Source organism: Stenella coeruleoalba (genome assembly GCF_951394435.1).
Source record: "Stenella coeruleoalba genome assembly, chromosome: X".
NCBI classification, from domain to species: Eukaryota; Metazoa; Chordata; class Mammalia; order Artiodactyla; family Delphinidae; genus Stenella; species Stenella coeruleoalba.
In genome coordinates, this window is record NC_137152.1 from 89,903,827 (window position 1) to 89,923,845 (window position 20,019).

Consider the following 20,019-nt stretch of genomic DNA (forward strand, 5'->3'; position numbering starts at 1 on the left):
CACCAAACTAAAAAGCTTTTGCATAGAGAAGGGAACCATCAACAAAAAGAAAAGGCAAAAAAAAAAAAAAAAAAAAGAAAGAAAAGGCAGCCTACTGAATGGGAGAAGATATTTGCAAATGATATATCTGATATGGGTTTAATATCCAAAATATATAAAGAACTCACATATCTCAATATCAAAAAAAATAATCTGATTAAGAAATGAGCAAGGGACCTGAACAGGCATTTTTCCAAGGAAGACATACAGAAGGCCAACAGATACAGGAAAAGATGCTCAACATCACTAATCATCAGGGAAATGCAAATCAAACCACAACGAGATATTACCTGACACCTGTCAGGATAACTATTATGAAGAAGACAAGAAACAGTATGTGTCGGTGAGGATGTGGAGAAAAGGAAACCCTTGTGCACTGTTGGTGGGAACGTAAACTGGTGCAGCCACTATGGAAAACATATGGAGGTTCCTCAAAAAATTAAAAATAGAACTACCATACAATCCTGCAATTCCACTTGTGGGTATTTATCAGAAGAAAATGAAAACACTAATTAGAAAAGATACATGCCCCCTTATGTTCACTGCAGCATTATTTACAATAGCCAAGATATGGAAACAACTCAAATGTCCATCGACAGGTGAAGAGATAATGAAAACATGATACACACACACACACACACACACATACACAGAGGAATATTATTCAGCCATAAAAAAGAATGAAATCTTGCCATTTGTGACAACACGGATGGACCTTGAGGGCATTTTTCCAAGTGAAACAAGCCAGACAGAGAAAGACAAATGCCATATGATCTATTCTATGTGGAATCTAAAACACAAAACAAACAAAACAAAACAAAACAAAACAGAAGCTGACCCATAGATACAGAGAACAAACTAGTGGTCACCAGAGTGGAGGCGGGGTGGGGTATGGGTGAAATGGACGAAAGGGATGAAGGGGTACAAACTTCCAGTTATAAAATAAATAAGTCACGGAGATATAATATACAACATAGGGAATATAATCAATAATACTGTAATAACTTTGTATGGTGATAGATGGTTACTAAACTTATTGTGGTGATCAATTCATAAAGTGCATAAATGTTGAATTGCTATGTTGTACACTTGAAACATATAATATTTCATGTGAATAAAAAAGAGAGGCACATAACAGGGCTAAAGGTGGGGAGGAACATGGCATATTATAAAAAGAGGAGTGTCAGCCTAGTGGAGAAGGTGTGTGTGTTGGTGTCAGAGAAATGAGGATGGGTAGTGGGTGAAGGAAGGGTCCGACCGTTTGACAGAGGGCCTTTAAAAACAAGCTGCAGAACTGAGATTGGATAATATGGTAAGAAATGGTAGACACTGGCCAACATGATCAAGCAGTTCCTTAAGAAGTGAAGTCTGAACTTGAGTACATGCAGCGGGTGCAGTGTAGGAAGGACAGCATAGATACTCCTGCAACATAGAGTGGCTGGTTTCATGGTGGGATCAGAAGTCAAGGATCCTGGAGGATAGGACTGCCACCAGTTATCCCTCCAACTTTTGAGTCAATCCTCCTACACCCTGCGATGCAGAGAGCAAAGAGGAATATGGTGTGAGCTGAGGCCGGAGAGACGGTCGTCTTCAGAGTCCTCCTTCACCTCTCTGAGTAGATGGACCCCTGTCCATTACTGGCTTTTGTAACACCTTTCCTTTGCAGCATGTGGCACAGTTGCGATTTTATATTTACTTGTCTCGACATTTGATAAATGTCTGTCATTCCCACTAAACTCCGCAAGGACTGGTTCCAGTCCCGGTCTGTTTTGTTTACCACTGTATCTCCGGTACCAGCACAGTGCCAGGTACTCAATGGTTGCTCGACAAATGTTTGCTGAATGAAAGAAGGTAGACATTTATACTTGGGCCTCTCTGAGCCTAGAAAGAGAGAGTGTTCCCCTATGGTTGGGAATGGGTAGGTTGAGGCCTTGATGGGGAAAGGTGGGCAGTGTGGTTACTCTCTTGGGATTATCTGCCTATACCAGTGTGCCACGCATGCCCTCTCTTTCCCTTTAACCCCCTGCAGGAGGAGGGGCTCTTGTCACACTCCTCTGGATGGCTCCCACCAAACAGCATAAGAACCTGGGACTCCAGAGCCAGGCCAACAATGTTAAAATTCTAGCGCTGCCACTTATTACCATGTATCCTTGGGCAAATCACTTAACTTCTCTGCCTCAGTTTCCTCACCTGTAAAATGAGGAAAATAATAGTCCCTACTTTGTTGTGAGGAGCAAATGAGCTTAGACCACTGCTTAGCACAGAGTGACTGCCACATATGTACACTGTCTACCAAATGCAGGCTTGGCTCTCAATACAGCCGATAGCTTACCGAAATATGTCTCCCTTGCCGAGAGCCCAAGAACACAGCCTTCCCTTTGCTTTGGCAAGATAGGAAGAAGACAAGCAGAAATGATCAACGGTGGAGGGAAGCTGGGTGTGGGTTTGGGTGTGAGGCCTGCCTGCCCAGAATGTGGCCGTGGTACAGTCTCTGAAGAGATTTTCTTCTGATAAAGTTTCCCTTAAGGTTCCAGCGGCTGTTTGCACTATGCTTCCAGTCCAGATGAGGTTTGCTGAAATGCCAGCAATGACACACACCCTGCCAACACTCTCCTGACTGTCCTAGCCTCAAAGACATGTCTAAACAACTGAGGCTAGGGTTTAGATTCAACCCATGGCTAAGATTGCTGCCTGACCCAGGAAGAAAGGCACATATTAGTGTTTGGTGACAGTGCAGAGAGCCCGCTTCAATGGGGCCCTTTATATGAAGGTTTGCAAGTTCAGCACTCAAAAAGGTTATTTCTTCTGTGGTATTTTGCCTGCAATTAGGGCAGCCAGCATAGGGGAGAAGTGTGTCTGGGTTGTCTGCTGTATGAGTAATATGCTTATACAAGGTATACCTTTGTTAAAAATGTCATTTCAACAGAAAAAAAAATAACTAGGTGCTTCAGAAATAAGGACTTCAAAGGAGATTCAATCACATTATATACAACTGAAACATATAAAGAAATTAAAGACAGAGAAAAAAGCATCAATTTTATGAAAGTGTAGGATTTAGTCTTTAGAGGGAAAGATGAAAGAGAATGGTTTATTTAGGCTGGAGAAGAGAAGGCAAAGAGGGAACTTAATGAATTGTCAAGTATGTTGAAGGGGCAATACATGATCAATAACAACTAGCTTTTACCCGTTGCTTCTGAAGACATAACAAAAATAAAAGAAATTTAAATTGTGACAAGAGAACCGTTGAGCAGATGGTTAGTCCCAGGATGTGTTGCCATGAGAAGGACTAGAAATATAGTTCTTTATATGGAGATTAAGTAACTAAAAAGGCAAGACTATCAGAGATAGAGAAGGTACAATTCTACTTAACCCCAGGGTAATAAATAGAGTCATTATTATATAAAATATAATAATGATCACTTGTTAAGCAATAACTCTGTATTGGACTTTCTCCTAGCTTCTATGTCATCTCAGTTAATTTTTATCACCTTTCCATAGGTTGTAGATATTATAATTATCATCTTCACACCTGAGAGAACCGAGGTCCTGAATGGTTCAGTGTCTTGCCCAAGGTCACATCACTAGTGGACAGAAGCTCTGCCAGGTCAAATCTATGTCCTTCTGGCTTCAGAGCCTATCTCCTTTGCATTATATTGCCGATTGGATGCAATAATGTCTTTTTGCAGTTTCCTTTCTTTTATTAATTGCTCTTCAGTTTAGATTTCACATTATTTTTCCCCAAGCAAAATCACCTTAGCCCAACAAATGGATTGTAGCAATTATCTGGTTATAGGAGTAACTACGTGTACACCTCTGCTAAGAATGAACTCTCCTGGGTGTGGAGAAAAGGGAACCCTCGTGTACTGTGGATGGGAATGTAAATTGGTGCAGCCACTAGGGAGAGCAGTATGGAGGTTCCTCGGTATATATCTGGAAAAGACAAAAACTCTAATTCGAAAAAACATGTGCACTCCAGTAGCCAAGACATGGAAACAACCCAAGTGCCCATCAACAGAGGATTGGTTTAAAAATATGTGGCATATATATATATATATATACACACACACACACACATATATACAATTCCATTACGTATATGTAATGGAATATTACCCAGCCATAAAAAAGAATGAAATATTGCCATTTGCAGCAACATGGATGGACCTAGAGATTATCATAATAAGTGAAGTAAGTCAGACAGAGAAAGACAAATATTAAATGATATCACTTACCTGCAGAATCTAAAAAAATAATACAAATGAATCTATATACAAAACAGAAACAGACTCACAGACATAGAAAACAAACTTACGGTTACCAGAGGGGAAAGGGGGTGGGGAGGGATAAATTAGGAGTATGAGATTAACAGATACAAACTACTAACATAAAATAGATAAGCAACAAGGATTTACTATATAGTACAGGAAACTATATTCAATATCTTTAATAATAGCCTATAAGGGAAAATAATCTGAAAATTATATATATATATATAAAATATATAACTGAATCACTTTGCTGTACACCCGAAACTAACACAATATTGTAAATCAACTATACTTCAATTTTTAAAAACGGACTCTCTTCCTTTCGGAACAGACTCAAATTAAGTTGGGGCAAAGATTGAGAAAGGAGGCGAGGAACAAAATACCCAGCTTTACTGGCAGAAATGTCACAGCTGTACTGAGGGACAGTACACACACTGTGAGAAACAGGAATGGAAAGATCCAGGGCCTTAGTGAAGCATAAATCAAATTAGGCTGCAACTAAATCCACAGTGACTTGTGAGGGCTGGTACAAACAGCATAGTAAAAAGGATGGGCATGTACGGGTACTACGAATAAGGTAATTTCTTTCTAAAAGGAATATTAATTAGAGTGTGCTAACGTGAGGTAGGGAAGAAAAAACAATGTGGAGGATCGGGAATGACAACAGGTAATTTCCTACTGACCATGAACCAACGGATAGCCAGTACCATCTACTACAGTCAATCAGTAATTCAGAGGAAGAAAAAACACAAATAATATCCTATTTGAGTAGCATCTAATTTGTAGCATCTATTGCCAGTTTTCTGGCAATATTTCCAAGCTAGTGTGCATTCATTCAAATAACACCTACTCTGTGCCCGGTGCAGTGGGGGGAGAAAAGATGAGCCCAAAATAGTTTCTGCCTTACGGAGCTCACCCATTAGTAGTGATGATAAGACGTGGGCACGCATAATAAAAGACAAAATGTGCCCGGGTGATTAACTCTACTGAAGAAGCACAGGTGAGGCCCTGAAGAGTCAGAGAGATGAGGGAGTTTACTCCTAAATGATAGGATTAAAAAAAAAAAGCTTCCTGGAGGAGGTGGCATTCGAACTGGCCTCTGAAGGAGAAGCAGGATTTAGGGGTGGAGAAACTGGAATGAAGGTGGGAATGCAAAGAGACAAAGGCCTTCCCGCTAGTATTTATTCAAATGTAACCTGAGGACTACCTGTGTTAGGATCCGAGGAGGCTGCGTTTGAGCTAGGTCTTCAAGAACTGGCAGGATTTCTACAGGCAGAGATGGAGGAAAAGGATTTTCCAGAGAAAGGCAACATTCCCTCCTCACAGGGTTACTGTACATGTTAGATATAACCTAGGAAGCCGTTTTGTCTCCTTTTCCTCCCAGCCTTATCATGAAATGTCTGCTGTTCATTCACCCCAAACTGGCTTGCCATACGGTTGGAATTAGATGTTCTGACCAATCAGAGATTGACATTGGTTACTCTTCTATTGGCTTACTCAGGTTTCAGACTTTTAATAGGCTCAGTTTAAGTGTACTAAATTCAGATGTAAAGCCATCATTTCAGGCCACTCCCAGTCATCTATGTGGTCTTAGGAATGGTTTCTCAAAGTGAAAGTCTATTGACCACCTGCACCAGAATGGACAATGGGCCCCGTTTAAATGCACATCCCAGGGCCCCTTCCCAAGGCCACCAAAACAATCTCTGCAGTTGTGCTCCAGGGATCTGAATTTCAACAAGTTCTCCAGGTGATTCTGAAGCACACTAAAGTTTGAGAGATATTGAGGGGCAGAGGAGAGAGTAAAGGCACAAAGGTAAGAGAACACAAGAACAATGTGGGTAGAACCTGAGGTGCAAGAATGGAAGAATGTGGGCCTATAAAGGTAACTGGAGGCTAGAGCATGAAAGGCCTTTACTGTCAGAGTCGGGGGTTGACAAGTATGCTGCTGGCAACAGGGAACCATTCATTTTAGTGGCAGAGTGGAGTAGTTAAGAGCCTGGAGTCTGGAGCCAGACTTCCAGGGTTCAAATCTTAGCTCTTTGCCTCACCGGCTATATGACCTTGAACATATCTGGTCCTAGAGGATCCTAGAGGATCCTAACCTCTTTCTGCTTCAGTTTCATCATCTATAAAAAATGTGGATAACAATCATACTCCCCACACAGGGTTGTCATGGGATTAAATGAGTTCATATCTGTCAAGTGCACAGAATTGTGACCGGCATAGAGTAAGCACGATATGTGTCAGCATAAAGCCTTCTGAGTAGGAGTGTAGCACGCTTAAGGCTATCTCTTTGAAAGATTAAGCCGGCAGCAATGTATAGGAGTCAATTACCTATTTGCTACCAGCAAATCCTATAATCTTTTCCCTCTAACTCAGTGGCTCTCAACCTTGGCTGCACGTTGGAATCACCTCCCTCACCACCACCCCCATCCCCAGTCTGGACATAAATTTACCAAAATAATTCCAATATTCATCCATAGCCAAGAACCAATGCTCTAATACACAGTCTTCTCTCAGTATCTGCGAGGAGTTGGTTCCAGGACCTTCATGGATACCAAAATTTGAGGATGTTCAGTCTCTCATATAAAGTTGCATAGTATTTTCATATAGCTTACATGCATCCTCCCACATACTTAAATCATCTCTAGATTACTTATAATACCTAATAGAATGTTAACGCTATATGCATAGTTGGGAATACAACGTAAACACCATGTAAATAGTTACCATCACATGGCAAATTCAAGTTCTGCTGTTTGGAACTCTCTGGATTTATTTTTTTCTCCGATATGTTGGAACCATGGTTGGTTGAATCTGTGGACGTGGCACTTGCAGATATGCGGGGCCTACTGGATTTCAAATTTGTCCAATTTTCGTTACTAGTTCTCACTATATGCGAGACAGTGTCCTAGGTCCTTTTCCTGCATTATCTCATTTAAACCTCACAACCATTTGGAGGTAGGTGGTAACATTACTGTCACTGTAAAGATTGTTAGAAAGGTGAGTACATCCTGTCTCATGATCACCCAGCTAGAAAGTAGCAGGGCTGGGATTAGAATCAAGGCAGCCTGGTTCCAGAGGCCCCCAGTCTGAACCACTACCCTACACTGTGTCCCCAGACCAGAATCCCACTCTCTCATACCAGAGAGACTGCTAAACCCATCCTCCTGGTCTCTCCACTTGTCTTATTTCCTCCCTCCAATCTAGTCTGGACACAAAAACAAGTGAGATCTTTTAACACATCAACTAGATCATGTCTTGCCCTGTGCACAACCTTCCCGTGGGTTCCCAATGCACTTAAAAATGGAAATCCAAATTCCTTCCCGTGGCCTTGAAGGTCCTGCATGGTCTGACTCCTTCCTGTTCACCTCTCCAGTCTCATCGCATGCCAGTTATGACCACAATCACTATATTCCTACCACACTGGTCCCTAGGCTCCTTGAATGCTATAAGCTCTTCCCTGCCTGGACCTTTGAACTTTCTTTTCTTTCTGCCTGGAATGCTCTCCTCCCAGGACCTTTGCATGGATGACTCCTTTTCATCTTTCAAGTCTGAGCTTAAATGTCATCTCAGAGAGGCCTTTCCGACAATTCAACCTAAACGCCTTCACCTCTTATTTTCTATCTTGGTCCTTTGTTTATTTCCTTCACAGTACCCACACTGTTTATATTTAGGTATTTGTTTGCTTGTTTGTTTATTATTTGTCTTCTCAGGTAAAATGTGAGTTCCATAAGAGCAAAGAACATATCCTGGCTGCTATGTATGCCACATACGGTTGTACAGGTTGTGTCCTGCACAAGGGTGCCTCAGCTAAGGAGGTACATTCACAAGGATTTTCTGGTGAAATGGCAGTCAAGTATCTTAAGTAAGGGGATCCTTTCTGTAATTCACATAAAGATGCCATATAGTCTAGCAGTGCCCTGTATGTCTACTATATTTACCATTACGCATCCAGTTTCTAGCACAGTGCCAAGCATATAGTAGACATTCAATAAGCACATTGGATGGAAGGAAAGAAGACAAAATTAGGAGGGAAAGGGGGAAAAGGGGGGGATATAGAGGACTGCTGATAGATTTGGTAATTTGAGAAGAGGCAATAAAAGAGAAACTAAACGTGATTATGTTTGATCTTGGAAACCTAAAGAAAAAAAAATTGGTACTGTCATCAAAGAAATGAAACCCAAAGAAGAAAAAACTGGCTTGAGAAGATGATGATTCCATTTTGGATATAATTTGAGAAGACGATGCTTTCCATTTTGCTTTTATTAAGTTTGTCACCACTTTACTGTGGGATTTAAAAAGTACACCTACAGGGCTTCCCTGGTGGCGCAGTGGTTGAGAGTCCGCCTGCCGATGCAGGGGACACGGGTTCGTACCCCGGTCCGGGAAGATCCCACATGCCGCGGAGCAGCTGGGCCCATGAGCCATGGACGCTGAGCCTGCGCGTCCGGAGCCTGTGCTCCGCAACGGGAGAGGCCACAACAGTGAGAGGCCCGCGTATCGCAAAAAAAAAAAAAAAAAAAAATACACCTACATCTGCCCTGCCTAATCTTCAAAATGGTCACATCAGTGCTTTGGGAGGCCCATTCTTCCTTCTAAGGCTGTGTATGGAAATGCTCTTGTTTTACAATACAATAATGTAGGGGCCAAGCTAGAAGGGATTAAGGAAGGAGAGACAAAGATACTTTCACATTAGATGACTCTCACCCCTCTCCCCCGGCTGCACTCCAGCCCAGTGCAGTCTCTTTCAGGGAGTGACCCTTAAAAGCAGTGCTTTTATTTTTTCCTTTTGTGATTGAAAGCATCCTTAGAATCTAAGGCTACCATAGAAAATTCCCTTTCCCTAGGACACTGGACAGGTATTTTCCTCTTCTAAATCTTGCTACTCAGGATGGCGGGACCTGGGGTCTTGGGAAACAGGATACCTACCTCTGCACACCCGGCAGCAGGAATCAGGAACAGACACTGGGAATGCACAGGTTAACTTGGGGCAAGTCTTGAGACCACAGTACACATTGCCCTCCTGCCAAAGAGGAACAGAATTAAGGTCAGAAGGAGCTGCAGTACATGTAAAGGCTTTAGCTCAGTACCTGGGATGAGTAGGGGCTCAAACGTCCTTCCCCCATGCTCTTCCACAGTCAGTTATATGCACTTCCTAACTTTTATGATGCGTTATATTTTTTCTATTTACTACTTCTCCATGCCAGAGACTAAGTCACAGGAGATGGCAATTCTCATCAGGCATGCTGGTCTAAGATGAAACAAAGTAGTCAGCGTGAGGGCTGCCGTGAGACTCCAACCACCAAATACAGTCTTGCCCCTCTCTTCTCTGTCCATTCTGGTCCCTATCGTGCTTCAGCTGGATGTTGGGGCTTTGGGGGAATGCAGATTTGCACAATAGTGCCTTCCATAACACTCACTAGAGTTCTCCCTTCCAAAACAAGTAGACAAGCTCTTTGGGGTGATACAAAACTATAAAAGATCATCTGAATGGACAGCTCAGTCCAGCACAAGGCGAGGGAGAGGATCAAATGCACTTGCTGGTTATGTTTGTCCTTGCATAATATTCATTCCCTAAAATTCTATGTTCCAAACATCATTCCTTGAGCCTTGATCTTAGTTCTTAGAAGCATACTGTTCTGGAGCTAGGAGCGTTCCTGAAAGGTCATTAGGGAAGCATGGCTACGACCAAATTCTCCCAAACTACTGAGATGCTATATTTTTACTAAAAATCCCTAAGCAAAGAGATTCTTTAGCTTCCCTTGTCAATCCAGTGTTTCATACCCTTTATAGGCGGAAAAGTTGTTTCTACATCTAACTTCATCCCCTCATACTTCAGCTTAAACACCCATTTTACTCCATTTTTCTGGTTCTATTTATTACATTCTCTGGGCCGCACAATTAGATGATGATGTAATCAGTATACCTCATTCATGAAGTATACAATTCTTTTGACAAATAATGTCACAGGAATCATCATGATCAAGCATTTGTCTAGAGACTTTTCTCATTGCAGGGCACCAGGAACTGACTGGTTAGTGGAATATTTCAGAGATGGGAACCGAGAGACACCCCATTTTCTTGTGAATTGGACTGAGTGGCCCCAGATGGTGCCAGTGGCTTTTCCACCCATGGCATTTCCAAGGCTTATCAAATAACTGAGTTCTTCAGATGAAGGCTCTGGTGGTGTAAGTATTGTGAAAAGAAGTACAGATCAAGATTATCAACTCATTTTTGTCCTTTTAAGCAGTGCTAAAGTTTTAAGACCGGGATATGACTGGGTCTGACCTCTTCAACAGAGTTGATCAGGGTTGATTAAGGTCAGGAAGGCTCATGATTTAGATGCGATTCATCTTCCAATCAAGCACCCTACAGTGTAGGCTTAAACTAAAAGTACAAGTATGGAAGCGCTCTTATATTTGGGTAGGGGATAGCAGAGACATTAAGATACAGGGTCTTACCGAACAGCTGCACTGTGTGCATTGGTTGGGTTGCCGGTTCTGAAAGAGCCCTTCAGCCATGAACAGCTCACCGTGTTGGTAAGTGGTCCCGTTGTACTCACACGACTTGCTGGTCACCTTATTGTTCGCTGGGGGTAAGGAGTCTTCTGGGACAGGGTGGAGAAAAACCACACCGAGCATTGGCATCATTGCAAAGAATTTCACAAATCCCAACAGCAGATGGGGCTGTACCACACGGAGAGAGTTAAAAATAGTCCCTAATTCAGTGGCTGATGACTTCGATAATATTAAAGCAGCCAGACAGGAATAACAAGTGACATGTGACTATCCATCCATTCCTTCAAATTTGGGGCATTTATTGAGCACCTACTACGTACCAGGCACTGTGACAGGCACTAAAGAGATATCAGTGAAGAAGGACAAGGCCCCTGCCTTGATGGAGTTAACAGTGTTAGATGAATAAGGTATTAACTTGCCTGGAAGGAGGGAGTCTTTTCTGATAAGGAACCACCTATTATACCCACCTATTATAACTTTAACCCTTCCCATGTTTTATAACACTTGGTATATGCTTGTATGCTTGTTCTAGCCTCTGGAGTCTTTGCTTCTTTTTAGTCTCTCCACCAAGATTGCCCCCTCCTTGCCACTCTTTTCCACCTATTGAAGTCCTGTCTGATTCTGAAGGTTCAGCAAAAGTCCACTTTCCTCCATGAAGTAGTCCCTAACAGCTCCAGCCCACGATCTGCATCTCTCAAAGCATCTGATGTCTGAGGCACACCATTTGGCACTTGAATATTACTGTAACTCATATTTGCGAATTATAGTCACCTAGCCAACAATTTACAAAGAGCTTTCACATACATTATTACAATGGAGCCCCATAAGAACACTGTGAAGCAAGTAAGGCAGATTCTTATTTTCGTTTTTCATTTGAGGGTGACAAGTCTCTGATGTTGAATGACTTATCTGAAGTCACAAAGGTAGTGAGTGATGAAAAAGGGAATTGATATCTGGTCCTCTGTCTCTAAATTCCATTTTTTCCTACCAACCCATATATACATTTGTATATATTGCTTTTCGAAGACTTGGGACTCCGCCTTACACGTGTCTTTCTCCATGGAGTCTGGCACAGGGTTGCCATGTAGCAAAAAGGTCAATGCACTTGGTGAGCTGACTCTAAGTGAATGGTTTCGAGAAGTCTTTTCATTGGGCTTCCTTAAAGTACATGCTGTACACACACATACACACACATATACACACACCAAATATCAGTGAACAAGTGCCCAGGTTAAACTAACCATCAGTGTACAAATTAACAATAGATAATTGTTATTATCTACAAGCAGAGCTTCGAAAGTACATGCTGTGGGATAGTGGAAGAACAGAAGTTAGCGGAGTTGTGGGTTTCATTGGAGGGAGGCTTAAAAAGTTAGACCATCCTGGTAACTCTTCTACATTGTTGGTGGGAATGTAAATTGGTGCAGCCACTAGGGAAAACAGTATGGAGGTTCCTTAAAAAATTAAAAATAGAGTTACCATGTGATCCTGCAATCCCACTCCTGGGCAGATATCCAGAGAAAACTCTAATTTGAAAAGATACATGCACCCCAATGTTCATAGCAGCACTATTTACAATAGCCAAGATATGGAAACAACCCAAGTGCCCATCAACAGACAACTGGTTCAAGAAGATGTAGTATAGGGACTTCCCTGGTGGCGCAGTGGTTAAGAATCTGCCTGATGGGTTCGAGCCCTAGCCCGGGAAGATCCCACATGCCACAGAGCTACTAAGCCCACGAGCCACAACTACTGAGCCCGCGTGCCACAACTACTGAAGCCCATGCACCTAGTGCCCGTGCTCCGTAACAAGAGAAGCCACTGCAATGAGAAGCCCGCTCACCACAACGAAGAGTAGCTCCCGCTCGCCGCAACTTAGAGACAACCGGTGTGCAACAACAAAGACCCAACGCAGTCAAAAATTAATTAATTAATAATTAATTAATTTTAAAAAGATGTGGTATATATTTACAATGGAATATTACTCAGCCATAAAAAGAATTAAATATTGCCATTTGCAGCAAGATGGATGGACCTAGAGATTATCATACTAAGTGAAGTAAGTCAGGCAGAGAAAGACAAATATTATATGGTATTACTTATATGTGGAATCAAAAAAAAATTACTGTACAAATGAATCTATATACAAAACAGGAACAGACTAACAGACATAGAAAACAAATTTATGGTTACCAAAGGGGAAAGGTGGGGGGGAGGGATAAATTAGGAATATGGGATTAACAGATACAAACTACTATACATAAAGTAGATAAACAACAGGAATTATGGTATAACACAAGGAACTATGTTCAATATCTTGTAATAACCTATAATGGAAAATAACCTGAAATATAAATATATATATATATATACACACACACACACACATATATAACTGAATCAATTTGCTGTATACCTGAAAATGACACAATATTGTAAATCAACTATACTTCAATAAAAATTTTTTTAAAAAAGAGACCATTCTTTCTTTCCCATCACTCAAAACTATGATGAAAATGAGTCCATTTTATGGTGGGTAAACTATACCTCAATACAACTGTTTGAAAAAAAACAATGAAATTTTTCTCAGGATCTCATTGGAGTGCATTAATGTACTCAACAAGAGATGGAGAGAAAGCAAAAAAGAAGAAGACAAAACAGAATCAAAGAAAAGGAAACCAATTATGGTTATGCTTAATGCTAATTTTACACAAGAAATTTATCTTAACTTCTTCCTATTATTATTGCATTCTTCTAAGATCCCTAATGGGGTGAGGAGAGAATGATGAAAATGAGGCTACTGATACCTCAAAAGGTTTGGTCCATGTCACACAGCTATTAATAGAAGAGCCAACTAAGAAATATAGTTTTCCTGCCTTGAAGTTTCCTGTTCTTTTCACACAGTGGGTGTCAAAACTGGAGGGCAGAAAGGAAATGAACTCAGTCCCTGGAAGAGATATCTGCATTCTCATGTTTGTTGTATCCTATGTTTATTGCAGCATTATTCACAGTAGCCAAGATATGGAGACAACTTAAGTGTCCATCCCATCCCCTTAAAAGGACATCCTGCCATTTGCAACGACATGGTTGAACCTGAAGGACATTATGCTAAGTGAAGTAAGACAGTTACAGAAAGAAAAAAAACTGCATAATCTCACTTAAACGTGAAATCTAAAAAATTTGAATATATAGAAGCAGAGATTAGAATGGTGGTTACCAGGGGCAGGGAGGTGCGAGAAATGGGGAGATGTTGGTCAAAGGGTACGAGGTTGCAGTTATGTAGGATGAGTAAGTCTAGAGATCTAAAGTATAGCATGATGGCTATAGTTAATAATACTGCATTGTATACTGGAAATTTGCTAAGACAGTAGATTTCAGGTGCTCTCATCACAAAAATAGATGGTAACCAGGCGAGGAGGAGATGATGTTAATTAGCTTAACTGCAGTAATCATTTCAATCTGTGTATGTATATCAAATCAGCATGTTGTATACCTTAAATATATACAATTTTTACTAAAGAAAAGAAAGTTTTTAAAAACTGAGGGGGGCAGCATCACTGAGTCATAATCCCAGCTCAGGTACCCACCTCCCATAACCTTGAACAAGTCACTTTACCTCTTTGGGCCTTGACTTTTCTATCTAAGGATAGGATATGGAACTCAAATCTCCCCTTGCATCTTTGGAGGGCTAACAGCATGCAAGGAACTCCAGAGGCAAGAAAAGCCACCTCAGACTCTACACGCTCCCTTCCCAGATTTTCCAAGGTGGCTGGGCTTCTAACCAACAATCCTTGGAACACATTCTGTGTTCCTGGCCGAAATCTGGCAGAAAATCAGTCTGAAGCAAGGCTGGCTTCAGGAGCCCTCAGGGGAATGCTACAACAGAAGTGACCAGGTTGCATGGCTTCTAGCCTCTGCCATTTCCCATTTCCCATCAAATCCCACACAGCACTCCGAGGAGGAGTGGGGGAAGGACGCTGTCGGGTAAGCAGACCAGCACTCAGCCATCTGACTACAATTGTGTTACCAAAAGGAACTGTTCCTTCTCCTCCATGAGCGATGATCTTATATGTAAGCAGAACTATAATTTCTGGGGTGCTCAGAAAACACTCCCTTATCCTAAATGTCTCTTACCACCTTTTCTCTCATGGATGCCTAAAATGCCATCATTAGAAGTTCATTCTTTTGGATTAGTGATTGCCTTTCGGCAATCAGATTTTATAATCCCCAAACTTCTCTGAGAGGATACACATTGTCAGTAACATCTCAGTGTGAATAACCTTGTGACAGGCTTTCTTCCCCGCTTCAGAGCAACTGGCAAGTTTTACCAAAAAGTCTGTGGTCCTTTCCCACTTCCTTTGATACACCAATCTCTCCCTCCTAGTACTACCCCTCCTCCCACCCTCTGGAACCCAACATCCTCATGCTGGTGGCTCTCTTCTCCACTCTCCCTACCCTCAAATTTCTACTTCCTTAGTGGGCCAGTTCTGGGCTAGTCAGAAAGGCCACTTGTAAGTCAGCTCCCAGTGTTTATGAGATAAATGCAAACCTGTCCAGAGCTCCCAAGTATGGTTGCTAATCTCCTTGACTCCGAGCCCTCCCTTCTTTTGCCATTGCTATTGTTACTCAGGTTCCTATTTTATTCTTGACAGCTGAGCCTGATGCCAGTGTTTCCAGTCTGGTTCTCTCTCATTCTAGTGGTGTAGTCCCAGCACAGCCACAGTCCATTCTGGAGGTGGTGGTGGAGAGGGTAATATGGAGATGAAGGTAGAGGGCTTGGAAGAAGAGGTTATGTTCCCTTTAATTTCCTTGAGACAGACAGACAGACACACACACACACACACACACACACACACACACGAATACTATTCAGCCATAAAAAAGAGAATGAAATCTTGCCATTTGTGACAACATGGATGGACCTTGAGGGCATTATGCTAAGTGAAATAAGTCAGACTGAGAAAGACAAATACTATATGATCTCATTTATACACGGAATCTTAAAAAAAAAAAGCTTGTAGATATAGAGAACAGACTGGTGGTTGCCAGACACGGGGTGGGGGGGTGTTGGGAATGGAATGTACATCATGGTGAGTAGACTTAATAATATTGCACTGCATATTTTAAAGTTGCTAAGAGAATAAATCTTAAGAGTCCTCATCACAAGAAAAAAATTTGTAACTATATATGGGGACAGATGTTAACTAGACTTATTGAGTTGATCATTTTGCAATATAAACAGATATTGAACCATTATGTTGTACACCTGAAACGAATATAATATGTCAATTATACCTCAATTAAAAAAAACGACACCAAGATAACCATTTTTCTTATCAGATTTGCAAAAATCCTAAAGTTTGATTAATAAACTCTCTCAGCAAGGCTGTGGAGAATTGATACAAACACTATGGAGGCAATTTAGCAATATCATTCAATTTTAAAATATATGTATTTTCTGAATGTACATGTATATAACAAAAATTAAAAGGAGGTCCAAGGAAGAGTGTGAGGGATACATTTGTCTTTTAAATAAATGTTTCCAAAGCTTATCATTTCATCTAAAGTGAAAGTAAAAGTTACTCTTTTGACATGGATTCTGTCATAAATATGGCTTTAATATTCTCTCTGCTCATTATATGTAGATATATTTTATTTCTCCAAACCAGTTATAAACTATTTGAGGTTGTAGTTTATGGGCTCTGTTCTTTTCTCCACACCATAGTACCCAGCACAAAGCTAGGTGGAAAGAAGATATTTAACATAAGCCTTAAGAAGAACTAAGGTTTTGAAAACTAATCTACTTTTCATGCTTATACCTGAATTCTATGCGAGAAAATAAAGTTGTTGATGTGGCAAATAAAAAATATATATATGTGTATTTTTGACCCAGCAATCCTACTTTTAAGAATTCACGCTACAGATATACTTGCGTGTGCGTGAAAAATCTAAAAGTTATTCACTGCACCATTGTTCGTGATGGCAAAAGATTGGAAACAACTTCTGTGGCCATCAGTAGACATCTGGTTAAATATGTGGTGCTTCATTAATACAATGAAATAGTCTGTAGTCGTATAAAAGAATGCGTAAGCTCTCTATGCACTAATACAGAAAAACAGATTATTAAATGAAAAAAATCACAAAGTGCAAAATGATTTGGATAATATACTGCCTTTTATGTAAAGAGAATATAATTTTTTAAGAGTACGTATTCATATTTGCTTATATTTTCATAAAGAAAATCTGGAAGGATACATAGGAAAATACTAAAAGTTATAAGGGGAGACTGTGTTTTGAGGAGAAAGGTAAGAATTGAATGGATGTGGGACAGGGGTGAATTAGACATCTTACTGCATACTTTTACATATACCTTTATGAGCGTAAACATATATAATCATATATACACATACACACATATGCATTCATATTCTTGAATGATACAAATGTATTTCCCACTGAAAAATTAAATTTGAAGAGTGTATGTTTAAAAAAAACTCTAACTCAAGGCAAGGGGCTAAACTTGATGACCATTTTGGGTCCCTTCCAACCGTGGAAAATCAATCCTACAGAGCTGGTCATAGAAGCCAGCTCTATTCCTACTAGTGGGACAGACCCTAGCTAGGACTCTTGTGTTCCCAGTGTGACTACAATGAGACGGTTTTCTCTTACAGACACTATTTAGCCCCTTTGGGGAGAGTGGGGGGCTATTACACTGCTCTCTGAAACAAATTGTTTTAAATAAAGTCTGCAAATTTGAGCTGACATCTGGGCCTTGGCCCAGCTAGGAAGAAAGCAGGCAAAGAAGGGTGCTAATGGGAAACCTCCTGTGCTCCTCCAAGGAGGGAAGAACAGCTGGGCACTGCATCCTGGTCAAGCTAGGTCACAGCATACAGCAAGGATGTGACACATCTTGCAGAATTAATGCATCCGAAACAGTGGGTATGTATAGTTTCCCTCCAAGAACCTTGCTCACCCTCTGAGGTCATGTGGGTTCAGGTGAGTTCTTCTTTGGGATGCTCACTGAAATCAAAGGTATTGCTTCAAATGGGTCCATGAGCTAAAGCAATGATGCCTACCATTTAGATTGCTTCCTGTCAGCGCTCCAAACACTATCACTTCTTTTTGCCCTGGGTTGCTCAAAATGATGACTTATCTAGACCTGCTGTCCTTAGGCGGAGACCTATGATTTTCATATCTTCCCCAAACTCTCCTCCTCCATAAAAACTCTGTGTCCCATCACATTGAGGCCTTGATAGGGGAGCTTAGCACTCATCTTATTGACTAATTCATATCACGGTGAGAATGGAAGACAATGTTTGAAAATAGGTTTTTTGTTTTGTTTTTTTTTTTTTAAATATTTATTTATTTATTTATGGCTGTGTTGGGTCTTCGTTTCTGTGCGAGGGCTTTCTCTAGTTGTGGCAAGTGGGGGCCACTCCTCATCGCGGTGCGCAGGCCTCTCACTATTGCATCCTCTCTTGCTGCAGAGTACAGGCTCCAGACGCCGCGCAGGCTCAGTAATTGTGGCTCACGGGACTAGTTGCTCCGCGGCATGTGGGATCTTCCCAGACCAGGGCTTGAACCCATGTCCCCTGCATTGGCAGGCAGATTCTCAACCACTGCGCCACCAGGGAAGCCCTGAAAATAGGTTTTTTTTCTAGATAATTAAATTGTAACTTAGGCCTTTGATGCTTTATCTATAATGAGGTTGTAGAGCACAGGGCAAGGAGTGTGAAACATTCCAGAACTTAAGGCTCAATGTAGGGGCGTTTACTAAAAATACAGCCTCTGAGAGCTGTCCTAGTGGGAGGAAAGGCCTTATTTCAGGGTGTCCGAATTGTGTTCAAATTCCACCTCCACTAGTAATTAGATCCCACTTATTAGCTGAGCAGGTCATTTAACATTCTTGAGCCTCGGTTCACACATCGATAAAATGGGGCTGATAATAGTACCTACCTCACAGGTTGTTGTGAGGATCAAATGAGGTGAGACCCATAACGCGCTCAGCATAGTACCAGACGCATATTAGTGCTCAGTGAATGCTGTTACTGTTACATTACTATTAGCTGTAAAGGATAGAGTTTATGGAAGGCAGAAAGCAGGTTGGGGCTGCCTATTCCTTACAGTGCCTGTTATAGGCTGAATGTTTGTGTCCCCTTCACCAAATTCATATGTTGAAAACCTAATCCCCAATGTGATGGTACTTTGACGTGGGGGTCTTTGGGAGTCGGGGCCCTCATGAATGGGATTAATGCCCTTATAAGAAGAGACAACGGGGAGATGACCTCTGCTCTCAGCCATATGAGGACACAGGATGAAGATGACTATCCACAAGCCAGGAAGTGGTCTCTCACCAGACACCAGATCTGCTGGCACCTTGATCTTGGACTTTCTAGCCCCTAGGACTGTGAGAAATAAATGTTTGTTGTTTAAGCCATTAGTCTATGCTATTTTTGTTACAGCAGCCCAAACTGACTAAGACAACCGTCTTTCACTATCCTGTAGAACTTCTCAAGTATTGCCGGATTCTGAGTGGTGACTAGAGAGTCACTTCTGAGCCCATCACGTTCACTAAGAATCCTTATATAGCTCAACTTCCAGCTGACTCCATTTGCCCTATCCCCCTATCTCAGTGGGGAGCCCACCAGGAGTGATTTCTTTAGCCAAGCAGCTCAGTTCTGGCCAGAGCCATCTATTAAACCTATAGTCTCTGCTTTGGATTTCCTGAGGGTCCCAGAGAGGTGAATTTAGGAGTCAGAAGGGTCACGAGTGTATTTGTGATTGAGTGGTCTTGAAGGGCAAAGAAACCACCTTTCCCACTGCATTTTGGCCATCATTTCCAGCCTCCTCTCCTGTTGCACGCTTTCTAGAGCTGCTAAACAAAAGTCACTGTTGATTGGTTTGAGTTTCATCTTTGTTTTGGTTCAGTATCTGAGCTGTTCTTTGGAAAGCAGTTCATATTTTTCAGTTTAGAATGCTTCTCCCTTTCTCCCCTTCATCTATTTTCCTTCTGTCCACCCTTCACGGCCCAGCTGCAGTGTCACCTCTTCAGGGAAGACTTGTATAACTACTTCTGCACTCAAAGGTCGCTTTGGCGGAAGGGAAGATGATTGGTAGAGCAGACTGCTCGTGCCATGCTAGAGCTTCCAAAGGTGGCAAGTTCACTCTGTCCCTAAACTCTCTTCTTCTTT

At 41.5% G+C, this 20,019-nt stretch overlaps 1 protein-coding gene across 4 annotated transcripts in view; it reads right to left on the minus strand.

Annotated features, from left to right (window-relative positions):
- The window catches only part of CHRDL1 (chordin like 1), a 115,120-nt gene that overhangs the window by 38,606 nt on the left and 56,495 nt on the right, over positions 1-20,019 (minus strand). For 2 of the 4 annotated variants that reach the window (XM_079911090.1, XM_079911088.1), the window contains exons 5-6: positions 10,772-10,914; positions 9,240-9,333 (exon numbers count right to left, since the gene is read on the minus strand). In XM_079911090.1, coding sequence (XP_079767216.1) covers positions 9,240-9,333; positions 10,772-10,914 — 237 coding nt within the window. Of the gene's footprint in view, positions 1-9,239; positions 9,334-10,771; positions 10,918-20,019 lie in introns of all 4 variants that reach the window. The other 2 variants (XM_079911089.1, XM_079911087.1) reach the window with 1 other exon arrangement.